The sequence below is a fragment of the Cinclus cinclus genome, chromosome 5, assembly GCF_963662255.1.
Source record: "Cinclus cinclus chromosome 5, bCinCin1.1, whole genome shotgun sequence".
Taxonomy (NCBI): domain Eukaryota; kingdom Metazoa; phylum Chordata; class Aves; order Passeriformes; family Cinclidae; genus Cinclus; species Cinclus cinclus.
Genome location: NC_085050.1, coordinates 1301617 through 1326466, shown reverse-complemented (window position 1 = coordinate 1326466; position 24850 = coordinate 1301617). Strand labels below are relative to the sequence as shown.

At 52.9% G+C, this 24850-nt stretch overlaps 1 protein-coding gene across 2 annotated transcripts; it reads right to left on the bottom strand.

Annotated features, from left to right (window-relative positions):
• Window positions 1–464: 464 nt before the first annotated feature.
• LOC134044152 (cytochrome P450 26B1) lies at window positions 465–20927 on the bottom strand. Of its 2 annotated transcripts, XM_062493243.1 has the most exons (6): window positions 19291–20927; window positions 17012–17236; window positions 4829–5104; window positions 3638–3793; window positions 2210–2491; window positions 465–857 (listed from the first exon to the last, which is right to left on the bottom strand). In XM_062493243.1, exons 1-6 carry the CDS (start codon window positions 19492–19494, stop codon window positions 465–467), a joined length of 1536 nt encoding a protein of 511 aa, XP_062349227.1. In that variant the 5' UTR covers window positions 19495–20927. The 2 variants fall into 2 exon arrangements, with proteins under 2 accessions (XP_062349227.1, XP_062349228.1); XM_062493244.1 differs by lacking the exon at window positions 17012–17236.
• Between the last annotated feature and the right edge of the window lie 3923 nt (window positions 20928–24850).

Below are 24850 nucleotides of genomic sequence, written 5' to 3'. Positions count from 1 at the left end.
GTTATCACCAGCTAATTTAACACTGTTAAAAAAAAAGGTCAGAGGTCACCCCAGAGCTGCCCCGGGACACCAGACCTCAGATCCTCAGCTGATTCCCAAGCCTTTCCCGCAGTCGGGCCTTCTCCTCCTGGCAGCAGAAGTGTTTTATAGATATTTATATATATATATTTATAATATTTAGATACTGTGTATGGTCAGCCATCCCAGCTTGACTCGGCTTTTGTGGATCCTCCTCCTTCCCAAAGAAACACGACAAAGCCGACGACGCCCCGACCTTCTCCATGTCCCGCGGGAAGAACAAAACACTTCCGGCAGCTTCCCTGCTGGAAAAGCAGTCCTGATCCGGAGGTGAGCACCGTGGAGAAGCTCCTCATCCCTCTCTCCTCCCCTCCTGTCCATCCCCTCGCCCCCACCCCACCCCTGCATCCCCCGGCCGCCCATCCCTGGTGCCCCCGGTGCGGGCTTTACACGGTGGCTCCCAGCATGGCGTCTGTGCCCGTCAGGATCTCGTTCTGGTTGGAATCCAGTCCGAAGAACTTGACCTTGAGTCCGTCAACCGGGTGGACCACGGGCACCAGGGTGATTTTGGGGAAAGTCCTGGTGGCGAGCTCGAAGCGGCTGGTGCTGGCCAGCTCGATGGCCAGAGCCTTGAGGAAAAGCTTGGCCAGGTGCTTCCCCAGACAGGTCCGTACACCTCCTCCGAAGGGGAGGTAGTGGAACCTGCCATCCTTGTCTTCGCTCCGGCCCTGCCCGAAGCGGTCGGGATCAAAGACATCCACGTCCTTGAAGACGGGAGCGGTGTCGTGGGTGTCCCGGATGCTGTACATCACGCTCCAGCCCTTGGGGATTTGGAAACCCTGTGGGGAGGTGGGAAGGGGTGGAGAGAAGAGCAGAGTGGGTCAATCCTGCTAGAGAGGGAGAGGAGGGGGACGAGATAAAGGAATTTTTTTTCCCGTGGAAACATGGAATGGTTTGGGTTGGGAGGGACCCTAAACTCATCCTGTCCCACCCCTCTCCCACAGGCAGGGACACCTCCCACTACCCCAGGGTGCTCCAAGCCCTGTACAACCTTGGACACTTCCAGGGATGTTGCATCCACAATCCCTGGGCAATTTGTGCCAGTCTGCACCACCCTCACTGTTTTCCTTGTTTATTCCCATTTCTTTTGGGATTATGCCTCAAGCGTGATGCAGATTTAAAGGAAAACCAGACAACCCAGTGCGAACAGATGTGACTCCTGGCTTTTTCCCCTCCCTCTATCCCAAGGATCCGTGGGATGATCCATCCATTTACTGGCTTTGTGGTCGCTGGCAGGAGCTGCCTACCAGGAATCCTGTGGTGCCGAGCAGGGAAAGCAGCTTCTCCTGTGCCATGCTGCACACATCAGCCAGCCCTTCCCAGAGCATCCCAGAGGGATCCCAGAGCATCCCACACCCCGCTGCCTGTCAGCACCACACACCCAACACCCACGTCGGGGCCCGTGCGATGAGAAATGGGGTGGATTTATCATCCCCTGAGCATTTTAAAAGGTCTTTGACTCAAACCACTGCATTAGGAGGATTTACAGTGACAAGGCAGCTCCCGAGATTTTGTTTTGCTGGGAGGAAATTCCAGCCATGGTGGTGACTAATCTGCCTGTCATCCGTCAGCCTGGAGATGCCCTTTGCCGTAAACCTTTCCCCTGTCACACCCCAGCTCAGAATTTGGCGTCATTGTCACGAGCTGGGTTTTGAAGCATCACACCCGTCTGCTCTGGCGCATCCCTTGCTCCACATCCCATCACTGCTGCGTCTGGAGCAAATCCCATGGCCAGAATCACACAATTAATTAGGCTGGAAAAGCCTTTGCGATCACCAAGTCCAAGCTGTGAGCTAACACCACCTCATCCACCAAACTGTGGCAGTGAGTGGTTTTAAGCCTGGTTTAGTCCAGGCTTCAACCCCTGCAGGGATGGTGCCTCCACCATCTCACTGGGCACCCCGTTCCAACACCCAACCACTCTTTTCTGGGAAAGAATTTCTCCCCTAATATCCAGCCTAAACTGCTCCTGGTGCAGCTTAAGGCCTTGCGTCCCTTTGTCCTGTCACTGGTTACCTGGGGGAGAAACTTAAATAGGCAGGACTTTGTTTATCCCCTCGGAGGTCTCCTCTAAGCCAGGCTCAAGTGAGCTGGGCAGTTTTGGGCAGCTCAAGAGCTCAGCAGTACTCACATCCAGCTCGAAGGTCTGCAGCACGGTCCGGTACCCCCCGGAGATGGGGGTGAAGAGCCGCAGAACCTCCTTGATGACGCAGTCAAGGTACTGGAGGCCGTTGATGTTGTCCAGGCGCAGGGAGCCCTCGCAGATGCAGCCGTTGTGGAGGATCCCTTTGCTCCGCAGCTCCTCCCGCAGCCTTTCCAGCACCCGCGGGTGTTTGAGGAGCTGCATGATCAGGGAGGTGCTGGCGCTGGCCGTGGTGGCGTAGGCGGCGAAGATCAGCTCCAGGGTGCCATCCTGGGTGGGGGGCAGGAGAAGAGCCAGGGTGAGGCACAGGGGTGGGACAGAGGGGCCACCAACCTCAGCACATCAAGGTGTCGTGGGGTGTTCTCCTCAAAAGCTTTCCAGCCTGGCCTTAGAATTGTTGGAGTGGTTTTGGGATGGATAGAACTTGAAGATTGCCCTGTTTCAACACCAGGAACTCCTCCCGCTATCCCAGGTTTCTCCACGTTCTGTCCAACCTGGCCTTGGGCTTTCCAAGGGATGGAGCAGCCACAGCTTCTCCCCCAAAACAGCTGCTCCAGAGATTTAAGATCCAAGTGATCTGAGGAAGGATCACGTCACAAAGCTGGGAGAGGGAAGGAAAAATGAAATGTGGCCTACAAAGAGAGATGGATTCTCCTGGGTGATATCCCACCCACCAGGATGGATGACGGAAACCTGGGCAGAGTTTGTGTCCATTGTTAATGGTCTTGGACACTTCCAGGAATAGGGGAGCCACAGCTTGGTCATGTTGAACTGGAAGATCACTCCTTGGACAGTCAGCACAAGGAGCTTCACACAGAACCTCTGAGAATCAGACAAAAAACACTGGAGGTGGCTCCTGGCAAGCCAGGACCTAGCTGCAGATAAGATCCTGCTGAGGGGCTCCTGTGCCCTTCAAAGAAGCCACCAGGAAAAGTGGAAGGGTCAAGGGATGCAGCTGATCAAGGGTTCTGTTGTGACCGGGGTGATTTGTGTTGGATATCAGGAAAAATTTCCTTCCTGGAAGAAGGGTCAAACATTGGAAGAGGCTGCCTGGGATAGGGATGGAGCCACCATCCCTGAAAACGTTCAGAAACTGAGCAGATGTGGAAATTTGTGCTGTGGTTTAGTGGGGATGGAGGTTGGACTTGACGATCTTGGAGGCCTTTCCCAAGCCGAATGATTCCATGGATTGCTTTGCAGAAAGGGCTGGGCACAACCAACAAATAAATAAAGCAACCAGTTTGGATCCACCATACCAGGATCTACCAACACATTGTGGTCACCCTGCTCTCGTTGCTCACCTCAGGCCTGCCCCAGAAATCCCTCTTTGGAGCATCCCACACTTTTCCCTTGGGGAAGGCCCTGCCCTGAGCAGAACAAGAACAATCACAAGGCGGCCCTGGGGAAGAGCTTTACCTTCAGCTCCTGCATGGTCAGCTCCTTGCCGTGCTCCTTCCCACTCTCTATCAGGATGTCCAGGGCATCAGCGTAGTCCTTGCCCTGCGTGTTCTGCAGCTTCTCCTGGATGGCTTTTTCCAGCCCCTTCTGCAATGTCTCCCGGGCTCGGATTCCCTGTGGAGCAGGAAGCACTCAGACCACACCACCAGCAGCACCTTGCCCATCCCAGGACCTGCAGATGTGCTTGGGACAGGTCCAAGCCATAAAAGCAGAGGCTCAAAGAGGGGTGTGAGGATGTTGAAGGTGTCCCCTGGGCGGGAGGAGTAAAGCCGGAGTGGGGGAGATCACAGGAGGAGTAATCAACACCTAGGTGTAAATGATGGGTCTGGGCTGGGAGCCCCTGTCCGGCACCACTTCACAGCCCCCCGGCTCCTCCTGGGATGTATGAAAATCCCTGGGAAAATTGTCTCTCAAAGGAAAGCCCATTCATCCCAAAGAATCCCCTTCCCGAGCAATTTGATCACCTGGTCCCAGTAAAGCAATTCCTATGGGAGTGCAGCTGCTTGGGGCTAACCTGCTGCTGGGAATGATTCCGGACTCCGAGGGGATGCAATAATTCCCGTGGGCAAACAGCAATAAAAAAAGATTTGCAGGGATATCATAAAAACAAATTTTGATCCCCCCATATTTCTGTTATCAAAATTCCCCATGGGAAAAACAAATATGATTTTATGTCTGTTTTTTGTTATGTTTTCATTTTGCATTGTTGATTAAAAAAAAACAAAAAACAAACAAGACAAAAAACCTGCAATGCCCCAGGAATTAGAAGGACCTGTTTTAGTTTTGGGACTTACAAGGATCTGTTTTAGTTCTTGGAATTACAAGGACCTGTTTCACTCTGAGGACAGGAGGGAATTAGTAGGAGAAGGATCCCACGAACTAAAAAAATACAGGAGAATTGCCAAATGAGGAAAAATATTAATTAAATCTGGGCAAGTCCTGACTATTTTTTGTTATCAAACCACTCCAATCACCAAGGGACGGCTTTTCCTCTGTCTTCTCTACTAAACCAGCAACTGTGGCTCAAAGTGGACTCCTTGAGGTCAGAGGATGAGAAACCCCACCGAGAACCGGGAAAGGCGCGGATTAATCACCGTGCCCGTTAATTAGCTGGTGCTATCGGGGCAGAGAACTCAACTGAAACCTCACCCTCCTGTAGCCACTGAAGGGCAGATCCACGGGCAGGGAGAAGACGTTCTCCACAAACTGCTGATAGACCTCGAAGAGGCGGCCGAGCTCCTCGTCCGGGATGCGGAATCCCAGCAGGACGCGGATGGCCATGCGGAACGTGAGCTTCTGCGTCTCGTGGTACACGTTGATGGACTCGGGGTTGCTGCTCCAGGCCCGGAGGGTGTCCTTGATCACCAGCTGGATCTTGGGGAGGTAACTCTCCAGAGCCTCATGGCTGAAAATCTTGGAGAAAACCTACAGGAAACAGCAAAAAAAAAAAAAAAATTTCTAACGGCCCCAATGCACTTGGCCTTCGCCAAGGTCATCACAGAGAGTTGTCATCATTCCAAACTCTTCATCCAGAGCCACCAGCTCCTAGAAAAGCTGCCAGAAACACCAGCTCCTCCCAAGATTCCCACTCTCCAGAGCCTCATGACTGAAAGTCTTGGAGAAAACCTCCAGGAAGCAACAAGGAGAGGTTTCTACACGGCCCCAATGCACTTGGCCTTCACCAAGGTCATCACAAGGATTTGTCACCATTCCAAACTCTTCATCCAGAGCCACCAGCTCCTAATAAAGCTGCCAGAAAACACCGGCTCCTGCTGAGATTTCCACAAGTGACGGGGAATAACAGAGCAAGCCAGGGATTCCTTCATCCCACGTGCCTCGGGAGGGACAGAGGCAGCTTTCCGTGCCCAAAGGATCCCAGTTCTGTTCATCCCATGGTCTGGGTGTCACTAATGCATGTTTTCTGCAGGGATTCTCCAGTGTCCAGCACAGACAAACACAACGGGAAAATGCAACTCTCCCAATGAGACGTACCAACAATTCCTCCCACCTCTCCACCACCTTTTTGTTTTTCTTCTTTTTTTTTTTTTCTTTTCACTGATGCAAAATGAAGCAAAATAATTATTTTGGAGCCTTTAGGATCTCTGTGGAATCTGGCTGAACTCCGACAGGGGTTCAAGCGGGGAAGAGCCTCTGCACGTACGCAGAGGCCGCGATCGCCCTCGGCTCATTTCCTTGGGAAACCAGGAAAAAAAATTCCTGATGTCAGCAGCCAGCGTTAATTTAAGCTCTGCGAGTAAACAGTGAGCAGGACTGGGCCTCCCCAGGTCCCCCACGCTAACGGCTCCTTACTCCAATTTTTTTCCTCCAATTTGGTCCCGGGCCCACTCGAGGAGCTCAGCAATGCCAGGAATGTCCCTTCCCGGCACAGCAGCGCTTTCATTCGGCATTCCCGCCGCATCCCTCCCCAAGAAAAGGGGGGAAAGTGCTGTTTGTTTATTTTTTATTAACCTACACACACGCACGGGGCAGGACGCACACGCACCGCAGGCCTCCAGGAAAATCCAATTAAACCAGGATTCCAAGGAGGGAGCTGCGCGCCAGAGCCTCCACCGGTGGCCGCTTCCCGGTGGGAATGGAGGCGAGGTGGGGGGGCTGCCAAGTTATCAAACCTACCGAGAGGAGCGAAATCAAAGCCGCCCCCTCTTTTCCATGAGCGCCGGGCTCGCCGGAGCTGTAAATGTGAGAATTTCCTCTGCAGTCAGCACTCCAAGGGAAAGGTAATATTTTCCTGGCTGCGACCCCTCATTGCTAATGCCCCGGCGTTCCCTAGGAGTTTGTTTGGTGAAAAAACACCTCTGTCCCCTCACAGCTCGGGGCAGGAGGCTCCGGAGGCTCCTCAATGCCCCGGGTTGAGCCCCGAGTAAAACTCAGCGCACGGCAGGCCCGGCGCAGAGCTCCCCGTGGGAATTCCGGGATGAGAGGATGGATAAGGAAGAGAATCCAAGCAGATCAGCCTGGGGGACAGGGAGCCATGGCCGGATGGCCGTACGTAGCTGAGGCATGAATGAATGAATGAGAGGAGGGATCAATGAATGAATGAATGAACAGCAGGGAGTGAGAGCACGGCGAGGGCACGGGACGGGCCGGCGGCGGCCGCCTCCCGCCCGCATCCCGAGCTGCTCTGGAGCCTGGAAAGGCAGCGACTCTCAGGTGTTTTCTGCTGGAAAAAGCATCTGTTCGAGCAGGAAAAGCTGGAGGGGGAAAAGACGAGATCCTCGGCTGCGTGGGGAAGGTGGGAAGGGAATGGGAAAGGTGGAAAGGGCGTAGGGAAAATGGGAAGGGAGTGGGGAAGGAATGGTGCAAGTGGGATGGGATTGGGGAAAATGGGAAGGAAATGGGGAAGGTAAGAAGGAAAATGGAAAGGTGGGAAGGGACAGTTCCTTTGTCCAAGAGCAGGACCCCAGGGTTTGATGCAGAGCCAGGATCCATGAGCTCTTCCTCAGGGATGGGACAAAACCACCTGGGCGGGGCCGGTGAAGGGACACTGCTGCGTCCCCATCCAGCTCTCACCTGCCCTTCACCCATGCTGAGGAGCTTGGCATAAGGACAGAGGCTCCCAGTCAATGTCCCAGAACACTTCCCATGCCTCAGTTTCCCCAGATGGAAGCAGGGCCAATGAGGGGACAACCTCTGCTTTACGAGCACCGGGTCTACATCTCTGCTTGGAGCCATCATCCCAATGGAGGTGGCCTTTGGGGCCTCCTGGCATTGTCCTTCCCACAGGAGAAGCACCTGGGGACCCCTGATCCCTGAAGAAAGGACACAATACAGTCCCAGATGTACCTCTGGTCCCAAAACAGCTGCCATGGTGTGGGGGGGCTGGATCCACACCTCTGGATCAAGCCAGGCTCCCAAAAAGAAAGAGAGAAATCCTAAGGATTGATAGGAAATGACGGGGGGATCCTTTGGAAGAGAAAACCAAACCCCTGTGGGATCAACACAAACCTGCCCAGCCTGACAAGCATTAAACGCTGGGGGCGGAGGGGGTGAGGTTTTTTTTTTTTCCCTCTCCTTTCTCTGCAATTTTGGGAGCTCTCCTCGTGCCAGGAAGCTCCTCCAGCTGGCTGCTCCCTGGAGCTCCCAACCACGTCCCAAGCCCCGGCCGCGCTGCTCCGTCCCGGCCGCCACCGCCGCGCTCGCACCGCCTAATCCCACATGTCAGCAGATCCTTCCCCGGCCAGACACAAGTCTGGATCCCCTTCCAGTCACCTCCAGTTCAACCCTGCATCTTTCCAGTTGATTAAAAAGGAGGAGAAGGCAGCCAACTTTCTCCGACGAACCCCGGCGCGTTCCTAGCCTAAAATTCCTGCGCCCTCTAGTGAAGTCGAGCCGAGCGGCTCGGCTGCTCCAGGAGCGAATCCAGGCAAAGCCGAGGAGAATCAGGGCAAGATAAAAAAGTTGTTCCACAGCTGCCAAGAGGCAAAATTATCTCTAAGCTCAGCTTTGTTAACCCCGAGACGCCGCAGCCCGGCTGTGGTGGCACCCAGCCACAAGGGTTCACAGCACTGCCAGGACTTTTTGGGGATGCTGGAAAGAGCCTCCAGTTTTTCCAGGTTGGGATATATCCTAAAAGAGCCAAATCTGGGAATTTGCTCCATCCAGGGGCGTTCATTTCCACCACACACTCACACTGACAGAGACCCCAACACCCAGGGACCCTGGCTGGAGCCTTCCCACTCTGCCTTGCATGGAAAAAGGATATTTAAGGATTTATGGCTTTCCAAAGGTAGAAAATGTCTTCCTAGTGCCTCAGCTCCATGTGGCAGCAAAGTGCCCCCAAGTCCCATCCTTAAACCATGGCCAAGGAGAGGGAATTTCAGGGAATTCTGTGAGCTCCAACAGTGATTCTGTGCATGGTTGGAGTGTGGGAGACTGTGTTTTCCATGGATTTATCCTTTCCAATCCAAACAGAGATCCCTGCCTTTTGCCATCCATGATTTGCAGGCCCCTCGCTCCCACCTGGCACATCCTCACAAAAGAGGGAACGGAGATTTCCGTTCCTCCCCTCCAGGAGGAAAACTGAAATACTGGGATCAACCACCTGCATCCCGTCCAGCCTAGAGCCGCTGGCCTGAACAAAGTGAGGCGGGATGAGCCTGGAAATGTTTTAAGGAACCAATTTGGCACCTGCCAGAGGTTTGGCCGACGGGATACGTCGGGAAGCATCCAAAGCAACATCTCAACCTGGATTCCTCCTAATTCTTCCCACATTTCCAAAGGCCAGGCTGTGTTTGTCCCAGCCCTGTCCCTTCACCACATTATCCTGGATGGCTGCCCTTCCCCAGAGCCCATTCCTGTGCTCCAGTGGGCTCAAAAACCGGGATATTTTTGGAAGTGGTTCGTGGGCAAGAGGCCGTCCTGGTGCTGGGAGCGTGAACAAAGGGAAAACACAGCAAAAAAAAAAGTTGGAAAGGCACCACAAAAGGAGAGAAAACTCAAAAAAAATCCCGCTCCTGCCCGGACACTCTGATGTCTGTTTATAAAAAGCTTGGCCATTGCATACAGCTAAGAACTGATTCCTTTTCTCCCTTTTTTTTTTTTTTCCTCTGGAAAAGGGAGCACAGGGAAGGCTCCATCCTGGAGGAATCCAGGCTCTTGTGAATGCTCCAGCCTTCAACGGAGTCTGGGAACAGGAACTGGAGCCTCCAGGCTAAAAGGAATGACGTACCTTTGCCAATGGCACTTGCACTGGAACTTGAATGATTCTCAAAAAAGATCTGCTGGATGAAATGGAAGGATCATTTTGGATCCTTGGGCCATGTCATGATGCACCTCGGAGGGCTGTCCCTACACCTTGATTTTTCCATGTTAAAGAAAAAAAAAAGGGATTATGAGAAACTCCAGCATTTCCAGTCAAGTTCAGAATAAAATTAAGCCCAAGGTCTGCATTTCCCCACAATTCAAAAACTTCCATGTTCAAGAATCTCTCCTACAAATCCCTCACATGGCATGGGAGACTTTCAATCCCAAATCCTCCAAGGCTTTGCTTTCAATCCCAAATCCTTTAAGGCCTTGCTTCAGTCCCAAATCGTTTAAGGTCTTGCTTCAATCCCAAATCCTTTAAGGTTTTGCTTTTGATCCCAAACCCTTTAAGGTTTTGCTTTCCATCCCAAACCTTTTAAGGACTTGCTTCCGATCCCAAAGGCCGAGAGGTTAAAGGGGCTGTGGGGAGAGCCAGGACCAAGCAGGACCTGCCCTCAGTGCCCCCTCTGCAAAACTGCCTCAGTCTCCCAAAAATTCCATCCCCAGCAAAATTCCATTGAGAAATTTCAACTTCTCAGCCAGATTTATGGGGACACCAAAAGGCACTAGGATTCATGGGCTTTGGAATGCTGCTCCAAGTGTCCGCTCCCAAATTATTTATGGATGAAAAGAACAAAATTCACCTTAACGCTCCTCAAGGAGGGAGAACGATTCCGCATCCATAGATGTCACGGCAAAGAAATGGGTGCTGTGTCCAAAGAGAAGGGATTGGGAAGATGGGATCAGACAGCCAGGATCCCGCTGGGATCCCTGTGCATGGAGCCTTTGGCTGGAGCTGTGGGGAAGGAGAATCCCACAGATCGCACTGGGCTCATTCCTCAGGGAATCATGGAATGGTTTGGATTAGAATCATCTAATTCTGACCCCTGGGATGGGTGATCCTGACTGTGATGGATCACGGTCTGGGGTGTGGAGATGAGTTTCCCTGGAGATAAGGAGGAGGAGAACAACTTTCCCAGGGAACCACTGGAAGTGAAATATCAGGAGAAAAATCCCAGTTTTTACTGACCTGATGCATTTTCCTGGAGCACAGAGAGAGGGCAAAAGGGAAGGATCCCTATGGATTTAAGTAACCCAAAGCCGGGACTCTCCTAGAGACAAAGCCAGATGTAAAAAGAAACCAGTCCTTGGTCCTGCCAAGAATTCCAGAAACCAGAAACAGAGCAGAGCAAGAGATGGCCACACTCAGGAGGGGATGAGTGTGAAATTCCCAATCCTTGGTGCAGCCACTTCATCCCAAAGGAATAAAAACCTCTTCCAGAGCATGCACGGTGTCCTGGAAGGAATAAGGGGGAAAAGCTTGGGAAAGGGATACCCCCAAGGAAATCCTGAGGATTGCAAGGCGTCTGTGGGATGAGCAAAAACCTGAGGAGCTCCTGCAGAGCAGGTGAGGGTTAAAGCCCCTCCAGGGAGGAGGTGACAAGGGCTGAGATGAGCCCACAAGGTGATCCCAACTTAACGCCACCCTAGGAGGAGAAGAAAGCTGGAGAACCAGCAGCTGAGAGAGATTTCATGGGAAAAAAATTCCACCTGGGAAGCGATGGAGAGCTCCGTTAGCACCAGAGGGATAAGTGGGATACAAATCTCTACTGAAGAGGGAGGGAGGGAGGGAGGGAGGAAGAAGGAAGGAAGGATCTTGACTCCCTAACACCCCAAATCCAGGGATTTTACTTGCTCCTGGTCCCTCACATCCCTGAGATTCGCTCCTCAGCCCTCTGGAAGTTCCACGCAGCTCAGAACATTACTGCCCAAGGAGGGGCTTCCCCTTCTCCGTGCCTCCCAGGACACCCAAAAACTCCCACCCTGGGTGGCACAGGAAGGTAGAAAAAAATCCAGTTTTGGGGAAACTCAGCTCCCAGGGTATCCCTTAGCCACAGTCCTGCTCCTCCAGCACAGCAGGCTTGGAGTTCGTGGGGAATTTTGGGGTGGAAGGTGCAGTGAAATCTCCCCAAATTTGTGTTTTAGCCAGGACCTCCTCCATTTGGCTTTCTTTTTAAAAATCCCTTGGAGTTTCTCTGGATTTACACCCCTGGAGATGACAGCAGTGCTTGGTCTAAAGTCAAGGATCCAACCCAGCCCTGGAATTCTTCCTCTGGAGCTGGAGCAGGAGCCATCCTCCATCCATGGAAGATTTTCCTGGCTCCAGAGGTTTTTGCCCATGGATTAAAACTTCCAGGGCATGGAGAAGGGGCTGGAGCTGATGGCAGCTAGAATTCAGCCTTTTTGATAGAATTTCGGGAGCTGGCTCCGATGGATTGGGATGGGATTTTTTCCACCACAGGCACACAGAATAGGGCTGGGAGGGTTGGATAGACACGAAAAAAAAAAAAAAATCCTAAAAACTCTTAAAAAAAAAATAACATTCTCACTCCAGGTTTTTTGTAGGAAAAGATCCTTTGCTGCCACCTCCCATCCCTCCTTCCTCCTCCAGCTCTCTCCCCCATCCCAGTCCCGATCCCGATGCTTCCCTGCCCCCCCAGCCGAGCCCACAGCAGCTGGTTTATATTTGGCTGTAAATTTATGGCCCCTTTTGTGTTCTTAATCCCCTCGAAAACGATATGAAAGCCTCGGACCTTTCCACTCGGTGCTAATGAGCTCAACACTTGTGTGCCTCGGAGGCAGAGCATTAATTGTGGTGTGTTAATGAGCGATGGAGCTTTGGACAAAGCTGAGACAAACCAGGGCCGTTCCTCCGCTCCACTCCCTGCTCCCTCCTGGAGTCTCTGGAAGTCCCCCCAGCAATCCCATGGATTGCTTTTATTTTATTCCATCTTTGCGCTTTTCTTTCTTTTTTTTTTTTTTTTTTTTTTTTTTTTTGTGCCTATTTTGGGATGGCTGCTCCAGAACATGAGTCCAGTGCTCCACTGCAGAGCCGGATGATCCCAAGGAAAGTCTGATCCCACCTTTCCCATGTCGATCCTAAACTGGGAATCTCCTTCCTGGCCCTGCGTGCTGCTTAGATTTGACCTAAACCCTAAAGGCCGTGTCCTGGTCATTTCCAATTCCCATTTCCTTCTCCACCAGGATCCCTTGCAGGCACAGGAGTGCTGAATTCCAGCTTCCCACTGGAATTGCATCCCATAAAAGCAGAGACTGTAGGATCCCTCAGATCAGGTTTGTTTTGCCCTCATTACGGCTCCTTTTACCCCGCAATCAATGCTCCCAAAATCTGGGAGTGGGAATGGGAATTGAAGAGGTCCACAAGGACAAGATGGCATCAGACGGGACGAGGATGGAGGGAAAGCCAGGGCAGGGCAGGGAATGGCAGAGGTGGCAACGGTGGGTGGCCAAAACAAGAGCAGGATGGGGAGACCACCAGGACATGGGGCAGGAGCTGGAATGATCCCACCAACCTTTCCCAGGGAGTTCCAGCAGGAGCTCCAATCCCCAGGGATGACATTAATCTGTCACAGGGTGGGCAGGGACAGGGATCTGCCAGCAATAACCAGGAGCGAAGATCCTGCTTATCCACTGGGGTGACTCCTGTGAGGAACCTGGAGGTGATTCCAAGCAAAAATTCTGCTGTGGAGCTCGGGCTCCGGCCGGGGTGGCCCAGATCCTTCTCCAACATCAACACAAACTCCGTGATCCAGCAGCAGGAGGAACCTGGCTGGGATAAATATCCCAGAAAAGTGGGAGAGGAGTTGGGAGCTGCTTTTAATTGTTCCTTTTAAACTGCTCGGATCACCCAGCTCTGTCCAGGCCGGAGCCAAAGCCAGGGACATGGGTAATGAAGCCATTCCATGATGCAGGAATTTTCCCTGTTCTCATCATCCTGCCCCACATCCCTGCTCCAGGCTGACTCCAAACCCTCCCTATGACCGCTGAGTTCACTTCCCAAAACGGGGAGGTTTCCCTCAGTTTATAGGAATTTTCAGTGCCAGTGACATCTGCAATGCAGGCATTCCCTGCAGCAGGAATTCCCCGTTCCAGCCTTCCATCCTGCCCCACATCCCTGCTTCAGGCTGATTCCACCTCCTGGGATTCCCTCTCTGCAACTGGAGAGTGCATTTCCCAAAACAGGGAGGTTTTCTCTGATTTATAGCAATTCTGACAGGCTCCTGGAGGGGAAATGTGATAAATTCAGGATGGGAAAAAGCAGAGTGCTTCCATAGGGTTGGGACTGGGCTCCTCCAGAGCTGCTCCTGCATCCCAGAACCCTTTACCAACACCATCACTAGGATCAATACTTCTGGATACTTTGTATGGAACAGGATAACAAATCCATAAAAATCCCAAAAAACAGCTGGGACAAGGAAACAGGGAAGAGAGAAGTGCTCCAACATCTAAACCATCCCAGTTATCTCTGACCCCATCCAAGCATCCTCCAGTGGATCCAGCTGCAATTCCCCGATGCTGGAGTTCCACCGAGGAGCTAAAATTCCTTGGAAAGCTCCAGCGAGCAGCTGATCCCTGGCAAGATCCCAGAACCTTCCTGCAAGAACATGTTGGGTTTGGAGCTCATCTCCACATGCCAGTGACAATCTGGAGAGCACAGATCGCCTGCCAGGGAATGCTGGAAGAGGAACTGCTGGAAATAAATGCAGCTCCGTGAGGTTTGGGGAAGGTGAGGGGGATTTATGGCCACGGGCAAGAGGTGGAGATGATCCCGAATGGTTGGGAGGGCAGCAGACGTGGGTTCCGCGCTCCGCTTTTCCTCATTTTAGCCAAAATCCTGCTCCAGGTGAGGAATTCCACCTCAATTTCTGGAGAGATCAGGGAATTGAAAAGGAACAAGTGAAGGCCTGAGCTCGGAGGTGAAGGAAACCCCAGAATCTGAGAGGTCACTGAGCATCAGAAAACCCCACGATGCGTTCAGCTGGATCATCACCCGCCAAAATGATTTCCCAGGAAATCCTCTCTCCACGGAGCTTCCAACTACTCGAAATCTTCTCATGAATCTCCCAAGAGCAGCACCCTTCACTGCGGAAATCTGGGGATTCCGTGGGAAATTCTGCCACTTCCAAGTTCTTTCCTTGGTTCCCTGAGGCCAAGAGGAGAACTCGGGTTTAAGATTTAAGCTCCTCCTAGGTCCAAATCCTTTCTCCTGAGAGCTGAGTTTCAGGGTGGGGAGAGTTGAAAGTGGAAATAACAAAAGGTGGAGGCCGCACCTGATGGGAAAAGCTTTAATCTGATCCTCGGAATCTTGATAAGAGCGGGAATGATCGATTTTCACCCCGTTAGAGGCAGGCTCCGGGGGGATGGGTTTTTAGGGAGAATTCCCTAAATCCCAAGGATGGGTGAGGTGGGAGGTGCTCGGCTCCCAAAAGCAGCGATTAGCAGGAGATGGGGGTGAAGAAATCGGGCTAAAATTCCTGAATTCCAGAGCTGAGCCCTCTGGATTCAACCTGGACCCGATAAAAGGGAAAGTTTAAAAAAGAATTAACTCCCGGAGTATCCCAGATCCCGGGAAAAGAGTTTGTGGGAGAAAGAGCCGGGGTCATCGTGGGACAGGGTTTTGCTGGAATACCTGAGCTCGGGAGGCTTGTGGCCACCCCTAAAGCAGGAATTAGGATTTAGAAGTTAATTGGGGTTTAGGAATTAATTCGGATTTAGGACCCTAGCCGGCTTGGAATTACAAGTGATGCCAAAAATCACGGAATGATGGAACGGCTGGAGTTGGAAGGGACCTTGAAGGTCATCAGCTCCCCTCCCTGTCACAGCTCCCACTGTCCCTGGATGCTCCAAATCCAAAGCCTGGCCTTGGACACTCCCAGGGATTCAGGGGCCTCCACAACTGCTCCTGGGAATTCCATCCCAGCCCCTCCCCACCCTCCCAGGGAACAATTCCTTCCTAACATCCAGCGCCTAATCAGGATACCAAAAGGGTTTTGAGGGGCACGGCCGCAGAGACCTTGAGGACTCAGAACATTCCAGAAGCTTTGGGTTTCAGAGTTTAGGGTTGGCCATTTTTTTTAATTTTAATTATTATTATTATTTTTATATTTTTTCCCCAGCAGGAAAAACCCGGGAGTGAGAAGGGGAAGAGCCGTGGAGAAGAGAGGAAACCTCTGCTGGCAGTGCCAATCCCAACCCCAGCAGGATCCCACAGAGGTCAGGCCTCCCTTCTCCATGACCCCACAGCCCAATTCCCGAGGCCAAAATTCCGTGGTTTTATCCAGGCTGGTGCAAGCAAAGGCCACATTAGATGAGCAAAAAATAATCCAGAGGTTCCGGAGAGTGAAGGGAGCAGGGAATGGGCATGGAGGCACCTTCAGATTTCGGCCTGATCCTGCTAAATCCTCCCTGGATAGGGAATGAACCCTCCCTGGATTAGGAATTAACTCCCCCTGGATTGGGAATAAACCGCCCTGGATAGGGAATAAACGGAAGCCAAAGCTGCTGCTGAGGAAAACTCCTCATTCCCAAATCCCCGCACCTCTCCTGCCACCAATTCTCCTCCTGGATGGAGGCAGCCCCATCACCGTTGCCCTTGGTTGGAAAAATATCTCCCTTTTGAAGGAAGAACCCCAAAATTGGAGGGACTGAGCTGGTCCTGGTTTGGGGCAGGGACAGACACAGATTTTTTGTGGTGTCACTCCGAAAAATTGTGACTAATGGGTGTCATGTGCTGTTTGTTTTTGCGTCGTCTCCCCAGGGAGAAAAGAGGGAAGGGATTTTTTGGAGGTTTGGAAGGGATTTTACAGCCTCCAAAAAAAGGAAACGTTGCTGGAGCAGGGACCTGGCCTCGGGCCAGGGATGGGGATGGCCTGGTGTGTTCCCCCTCACTTCATCCCAAATAATTCCCAGCCCAAATCCAGCTGGGAAAGAGCCCCAGCCGTGGAGGATGGGGTGTGACAGCCACGCCACCACTGCCCTGCAGCAGGGGGGACATGGGGACAGTCCCCACCTCTGCTGGGGCTCAGCACCCCCAAAACCAGGGCTCTGATCTGGGGGTGACACAAAAGGGTGACACAAAAAGGGGCTCAGCACCCCCAAAATAGGGCTCTGATCTGGGGGTGACACCTCGGGGTGACACAAAAAGGGCTCAGCACCCCAAAACCGGGCTGATCTGGAGGTTCTAAGGGCGGTGTCACCTCGGGGTGACACAACACCCTCTCTCAGCACCCCCCATCCCAACCACCCTTTCAGCCCAGAAGCCCCTCACATCCCAAATTCCCTGAAATCCAAAGAAATTCTCAGCACCACCAGACCACCCCCTCCAAGAAAAACCCCTGGGACGTGTCCCTGCAGTCTGGTGGGAGGGGGTGTCACAATCCCTGGGGATTTTGCCCTTTCCAGAGCCCTCCCTGCCCCTGCCACGCGTGTCTCCATCACAGGAGGGGGGGGACGGGGACTCGGGGTGACACACGCGTCCCCCTCCCCTTACCCCACTCCACCCCACCCCGCCCCATCCACCTTGAAATTCCTCAAGGGATCAGCGCGGCGTTCACCACGGGCGGGGTGGCGAGAAAAAGCGGGAAGAAAGAAAGAAAGATAACAAAAGCGAATAAAATGAAATTAAAAGGAGAAGGGAAAAAAAAAAAAAGATTAAAAAGGGGGGGGGGGGGGGGAGAGGCGGGGCGGGGGAAAAGAAGTGACACCGACCTTCCTCTTGTGTCGGTGGATGTCGCCGATGGAGTTGGCCACGGTGTTGGGGCCCAGCAGCATCCGAGTGCTCCGGGGCCACTCGGTGCTCACCAGGTGGTGCTCACCCATCAAAATCTTGCGCACGTTCTCCGCTCCCGTCACCCGCACCAGCGGCCGCCCCAGCAAGTGCGTCTTGAACACGTTCCCGTACTTCTCCCGCCGGGAGGATTGGAAGCAGGAGCCCTGCAGGGGTACCAAGGAGAGAGGGGTGTGTGTGTGTGTGGGGGGGGAGTGTTGGGGGATGTTTGGGTTTTTTGGTTTTTTTTTTTTGGGGGGGGGGATGGGGGTGTGTTACTCCCGCATCCCCCTCTCCGCGCGGAATAAAGAGGGTGGGGAATTTGGGGAAGGATTTTGGGTTTTGCCCAAAAAATTCTACTCCCTGTCCAGCTCGCACGCACGCCCTTCCCGCAGCCCGGCGGGGGTCGGTGCCTTCCTCACCCCTTCCTCCTCCTCCCTTTTACTTCTCATTTTACCTCGCCTGTCACTTTTAAACATATTCCTATTTTTTTCCTCATTCCCCCCTTCTTCTTCACACCCTCCCCCTTTCCTCCCCGCTTCGCTTTTTGTCTCTTCCCCCCCCTTTTTTTTTTAAATTTTCCCCCTCCCCTCCCTCCTCTCCCAGGCTGATTTTACTCGAAAAAGGCAGCGCTTTGCCTAAGTAAATCTCCAGATTTCAGGGACTTTAATAACTTTCCCACATGCTCCAGGGGCTTTTGTCGGCGGAGCCGCAGCAATAGCGGGGGAGTCCCCCCCCCAAAAAAAAAATAAAATAAAAAAAACCTGGCGAGCGGGGAGAGGCGCTGCGAGCGCCGCGGCCGCGCCGCCGGGCTGGGAGCGCGGGTGTTTATTTTGAAACAAAAGCGCGGTTGTGAGGTTCAGATGTTCAGGTGACCCTGTTTCTTGATCTGCGTAAATATAATTAAAGTCCTTTTTGTGGCATTAATAAAGAGTTATTTGTACACCATTTCCAGGGCAGCACAAAGAGCACCTTTATGCGGCACAAGTTGCGAATGGAGTCCAATTTATACAAAATTTTTGTATTTTTAGCCCTGGACTCTGTTTGGACGGAGCCCTGTGGAAAAGCGAGAACCCTTTTCTGGTCCCCCTGTAAAAATCTGATAAATTTCTTTAAAAAATAAAGCCCTATTGAGAGCGTGCCGTTAACCCCTTCGGCGCCGGGGGCGGGCAGCCGAGCGGGGCCGCCGTGGCGGGGCTTCCCCGGCGGTGGCGGTGGCGGTGACGGGGTGGGCGGGGGGGGGGACACCGGGGGACGCCACCGCTGTCCCCACCGGGACCGGGCTGTCCTGCCCCTCCGCCGGCTGCGGCAAAGAAGGGCGGGAGCATCCTCGTTTGATTATTATATATATATATTTTTTTTTTCTGTCTGCTGCTGGGAGGAGAGAAGGGGAAACCCTGGCACGGCTTCGCCTCGGGAGTTCCCTCCCGGGATGCTGCGAGTCCCGGGGTGCCCTGAACTCGTCCGGCGGCTCCTCCCGGAGCCGGGCACCCCTCGGTCGCTTCCTACCTCGGGTTTTTCGCCTTTCCCCCCGATTTTTTTTTTTTTTTTTTTTTTGGCAGCCCCGCGGTGCGGGGGGATCCCGCTCCGCCCGCCGCTGTTGGGCGTTTAGCGAGGTTAATCCCGGGTTAATCTCCCGATTACCTCGGCGGGCTTCCCCCGCCTCGGGAGCCGGGCCGGGAGCAGCTCCGGGAGCGGGGAAGGGACGGGACCGGAGCCGCGGCTCGGGGCTGGGGGGGAGGAAATCGAGCGGCGGAGCCCCCGCATCCAACCCGGGCCGCACCGCCCGCGGCTCCGGCGCTACGGATTTCAGGTTTTTTGGCAAGAATTGAGGCTGAGGAGAGGAGGAGGAGGAGGAGAAGGGGGTTGGCAGCACAGGGGCGATCCCCACCGGGGGAGAGCGGAGCGGGGCGAGCCCAGCCCGGCCGCGCTCCCTGGGTTCTCCCGCAGCCTCCTCCGCTGCCCCGGCTCCGGCTCTCCCTCCCCAGCTCGCCGAGAAGCCGCATGATGCAATCGGAAGGAAAATAAAACGGTGGGGAGAAAAAAAAAAAATAAAGAGAGGAGGAAAAAAAAAAAAAAGCTCTGAAGCAAACTAAAAAATAACAATAAGGAAAAAAAAATAAAGAACCACAAAGAAAAAGCCCCCCCACCCCCCCCCCCAAAAAAAAAAAAAGCGCGGTCCCAACCGAGCTCCCAGCGAAGAGCAGGGAATCCTCCTTACCTGCAGGAGCCAGTGGAAGGTCTCTCCGATTAAAGGGAATCCCATGGAGCCTTTGGGGATTGGTAGCTTGCAGGTTTTGTCGCGGGTGGCAGCCCAGCGGAGCTGCCACAGCTGTTGGGACACGGCCAGCAGCAAAGTCAGTGACACCAAGCACGCGGCGAGGGTAGCCAGTGCCGAGACGAGATCAAAACTTGCAAAAAGCATATTTGGAAAGAAGGGAGGAGGAGGAGGGTGGGGAGAGAAACAGCCCCTTGACAGGCACCACGCTCGCACCCACACAACACGCGCGGGGAGAGGGAGAGTGAGGAGCGCCCGCTCGGCGCTGCTTGGGGGGTCCTGGGGCTCGGGGGGGCCCCGGTTCGCCCCCCTGTGCGCTGACAGGTTGGGGGAACAGTGAGGGGAAAGAGGGGGGAAAAAATTAAAAAAAAAAAAATAAGGGAGAGAAGCTGTGGTTGCTCGGCGAAGTTTGGGTTTGTTTGGGGTAAACTTGACGGAGTGACACGGAGGGAAAGCACCACGCGCGCACGGAGAGAGAGTGAGAGGGGAAAAGGGACGGGGAAGGGGGGGGGAAGAAAAAGCGGTTCCCCCCCCAAAAAATATGGGGTGGAGGTGGGTGAGGAGGGGAGGAAAGGCGAAGGTAAAAATGAGCAGAAAAAAAAAAAAAAAAAAAAAAAGGACAAAGAAATATAAAAAATAAAAAGCCTGGAGTGGCGGAAAAAAAAAAAAAAAAAGAAAAAGACCCCAAAAAGTCCAACTGCAGATGCTCGCTCGCTCGCAAGGCAAAGCCACACACAGCAGAAGGAAGGGGGGAAAAAGGGGAAAAACAGGGGGGAAAAAGGTTAAAAAAAAAAAAGGAGCGAGATTTTAAAAAGAAAAAGTTCCAAAAAAAGTCTTAAAATAATTCAGCCACGAGCTGGAGAGATGGAAGAATTAAATAGCTGTATATATGTATCTACACACACGCAGCGAGCCGGTTCGGTTTATACCTCTATCTCTACATATATATAAATATCTCCCTATAAATACAGATCTCTCGCCACGCCGCTTATTTGGGAGCCCCAGACTTTTCACCAGACTTCTGTAAGGAGGAGGAAGAGAGAGAGAGAGAAAGGAAAAAAAAAAAAAAAAAAAAAAAAAAAAAAAAAAAAAAAAAAAAAAAAAGAAGGGGAAAAAAAAAAAAAAAGAGGCAGGGCTGCTGGGCAAAGCCCCTCTGCACTGTTCGCTTTGAGGCAAAAGAAAGTCAAATGTGTGTTTATATAGAGGCGGGGAAGCCGGGGCTGGGCCGGCCGCCAGCGCCGCTGCTCCCCCCGCGCCCCCACCCGCACTTCAGAGGCTCGGGGGGGCCGGGCCGGCCCGGGGGACGCGGCGCTGGAGCGTGCGAGCCCTGGCCAGGAGCCCGCGGCTCGGTCACGCCGCTCTGCTCGGCCTCATCCTCCTCTTTCTCCTCCTCCTCTCCTCCTCCTCCTCCTCCTGCTGCTGCCGCTGCCGCCGCTGCTCCTTCCCCGCCGCCGGCCTGCGGAGAGACGAGCGCGGCTCAGCCCCGCCGGAGCCCCCCGGCTGCAGCTTCGGAGAGGGGCTGGGGGCACCGGGAGCTGCCCCCGGGAGCATTTCCCACTGCGCACCCCTCAGTGAGACCCCCCCAGGCCAGGGGGTCCCCGATATTCAACCCGAGATCGTCACCCCGATGTTCATTCCGTGATCGTCACCCCGATGTTCATTCCGTGATCGTCACCCCCATATTCAACCCGTGATCATCACCTCGATGTTCAATCCGAGACCGTCACCCCCCATATTCAATCCGAGATCGTCCCCCCGATATTCATTTCGTGATCGTTTCCCCCTTTATTTAATCACCCCCCCCATCATTTAAACCTTGATTTGCCCCCCAATATTCAATCCCTAATCGTTCCCCCGTTGCCACAACGCCCCCGTTATTTAATCCTTGATTTGTCTCCCCAGTATTTAACTCTCCATCATTTTCTCCTGGCAAAAATCCCCCCCCCCGCCCCATTATTTAACCCCTTGATCCTTCCCCCCTCACCACAAACCCCCCACGATTTAATCCTCGGTCATTTCGCCTGTAACAGAGTCCCCCCAATATTCAATTCTTGGTTTCCTCCCCCCCCCAGTATTTAATCCTTTATTGTCCCCCCAATATTTAACCCTCGATCATTTTTCCCTGGCAAAAAATCCCCCCCCATCATTTAACCCCCCACCACACCCCCCCCAATATTTAACCCTGACTCCCCCTTGGGCTGGTCCCCCCAAAATTAACCCTCAATCATTTCCCCCGATGCTGAATCCCTGAAATTTCCCCCCATAATGATCCTACCCCCCCCCCCCCCCATTTAACCCTTCGTAACTTCCATTTTCCCCCCGGCAAAAATTTAATCCCCACAAGAATTCCCCCAATTAATTCCCCACTTTTTTAATGACCCTCCCCCCCAGTTGATCCCCTAATTATTTCCCCCATCTGTGATTCCCTCTCTCCCCAACCCAGGCACATTAATTCACCCCCAAGCGTTGATTTCTCCCCTCCCCAGAAATTTCTCCCTGTCTATATTGATGTTCCCCTTCCATAATTTCCTGCCGGGAATAATTTCCCTCCCCCTTGATGATCTCCTGCCATTATTTCCCTGATTTCCCCCATAACGGAATTGCCCCCACCACGATTTGGCCCCTTGCAATGACCCCCTCCCCCCCAATTATTTCCCCCCTTCCATTAATCCTAAACACCCTCCCCTAATTACCGGTGATAATTAACCTCGTAATGATTTCCCCAGTGCCCCTCCCCCCCCCAACCACATTTTGAGGTTTTCCTCTGTTTTATTTTAATTTTTTTTTTTTTGGGGGGGGGGGCAAGAGGACATTTCCCTGTTCTCATTCCCCTCTGCTTCCCAGGCCAGGCTGGGTGCGGCCGCTTTTTCCAGGGGTGTCCCCGTTGTCCAGAAGGTTCCAACCCCCCCCCTCAAAATTCCCCTTTCTATTTTTTTCCCCCTCCACCTCAGGATGGCAGCAGGTACCGGGGCCGCCCTCTCGCAGCCGCTTTAGCCAAGCATTTGCTTCAGATTACAGGAAAAACAAAAGTTCTTTGAGTTCCCCCCTTCTCCTTCGCCCCCTCCTCGCCTCTCCCCGCCTGGGTCCGGTCTGATCCCGGTGGGAGAGCCGGGAACAGGGGGTGGCCCCTCACCCTTGGGGTTTTTTTGTTTGTTTGTTTGTTTGGGGTTTTTTTTAAATTTTTTTTTGTGGTGACCCCAGGGGAATGCCAGGCTGGATCCCACTCCTTTCCCCTCACCCCGAGGGGCGGGAGACCCCCGGAGCATCCCGGTGCGGCAGCAGCGATCCCAATTCCCGCATCTTTGGATACTCCCGCTCCTGAGCACCACCACCCCCCACCCGAAAAAAAAAAAAATAATAAAAAAAAATCACATCCCACGGGAATTCCCATCACCACCACTGCTCATCCCGGTGCGGGGGGCTCCTCATCACTCCCCTGCCCGTCCCCCTCAGGGTGGGATCTCCCTCTCTGGAGCGAGGGTCCCTTCCTGGGTCTGGCGCATCCCGGGAATCCGGAGCGCCCCCCCCGCCTCTCTCCCGGCCCTACGGCCCCACCCGGTGGCGATCGGGGGCACTGCAGGAGGCGGCAGGTGGAGGTGGCACTGTCCCCTCCCCGTCCCCTCCCTGTCCCCTCCCCGTCCCGCCTCCTCCTCCCCGCAGGTTGTCCCCGGGCTCGCCCCCAATCGCTTCTCCAAAGCATCCTCCCCAAACACCTTCCCAAAAAACCTACCCAAAACCCCTTCCCGAAACAGCCTTCCCCGAAAATCCTGCACGAAGGGCCTTCCTGAATCTACCCATCCCAAAAATCCTTCCTGAATCTGCCCATCCCAAAAATCCTTCCTGAAAAGCCTTCCCAAAAATCATTCTCGAAACACCTTCCTGAATCTCCCACCAAAATCTCCTCATCCCAAAAAAGCACCCGCCTGAAAAACCTTCCCAAAAATCCTTCCTGAATCTCCCCATCCCATAAAAGCCCCTGCCTGGAAAGCCTTCCTGAAAATCCTTCCTTAAATGCTTTCCCAAAAAAAAAAAAAAATCTTCCCTAAAAACCTTCCTGAATCTCTCACCCAAATCTCCTCATCCCAAAAAGCCCCTGCCTGGAAAGCCTTCCCGAAAATCCTTCCCAAAAATCCTTCCTGAAATACCTTCCCCAAAAAAATCTTCCCAAAATATCCTTCTCAAAACACCTTCCCGAATCTCCCCATCCCAAAAAGCTGCTACCTGAAAAGCCTTCCCGAAAATCCTTCCCAAAAATCCTTCCTTTAGTACCTTTCCCAAAAAAATCTTCCCTAAAATCCTTCCCAAATCTCCCACCCAAATCTCCCCATCCCAAAAAGACCCTGCCTGAAAAGCCTTCACAAAAATCCTTCCTGAAATACCTTCCTGGAAAACCTTCCCAAAAATCCTTCCTGAAAATCCTTCCCAAAAATCCTTCTCGAAACACCTTCCTGAATTTCCCACCCAAATCTCCCCATCCCAAAAAGCACCTGCCCGAAAAACCTTCCCAAAAATCCTTCCTGAAACACCTTCCTGAATCTCCTCATCCCAAAAAGCTGCTGCTTGAAAAGCCTTCCCAAAAATCCTTCCCAAAAATCCTTCCCGAAAAACCTCCCCAAAAAACCTTCCTGAATCTCTCACCCAAATCCCCCAATCCCAAAGCACCTTCCCAAAAAACCTTCCCAAAAACCTTCCCAAAAAACCTCCCCAAAATACCTTCCTGAATCTCTCACCCAAATCCCCCAATCCCAAAAATCCTTCCCAAAAAATCCTTCCTGAATCTCTCACCCAAATCCCCCAATCCCAAAGCACCTTCCCATAAAACCTTCCCAAAAACCTTCCCAAAAAACCTCCCCAAAATACCTTCCTGAATCTCTCATCCAAATCTTCCCATCCCAAAAAACCTTCCCGAAAACCTTCCTGAAAAACCTCTCCAAAAAACCTTCCTGAATCTCTTACCCAAGTCCCCCAATCCCAAAGCACCTTCCCAAAAAACCTTCCCCAAAAACCATCCCAAAATGCTTTTTCAGAGCTCCTTCCCAAAGTGTCTTCCCAAAATATTTTCCCAAAGTGGCTCCCAAAGCGCCTCACGTTGCCCCAACTCCCCTTCCATAGGGAGCTTCCCCAAAAACCTTCCCAAAACATTTTCCTGAAGCCCCTTCCCAATATATCTTGGGCCAAAATTCTTGCCCCAGGTGTCACCCAAAAGGATCTTCCCGAAGCACCTCACACTCTCCCAATGCACCTTCCCAGAAAACTGTTCCCAAAGCATCTTCCCCGAAATTTTCCCGGAGAATATTCCTAAAACACCTGCTCCAGGCACCTCACACCTTCCCAAAAACCTTTTCCTGAAGCGCCTTCCCAAAAATCCCTAAACATCTGCCCAAACACCTCCTGGAATTCCCAGCAAGGAGGAATTTCCTTCCTTCCTTCCTTTCTTCCTTCCTTCCTTCTTCCTTTCCTTTCCTTTCCTTTCCTTTCCTTTCCTTTCCTTTCCTTTCCTTTC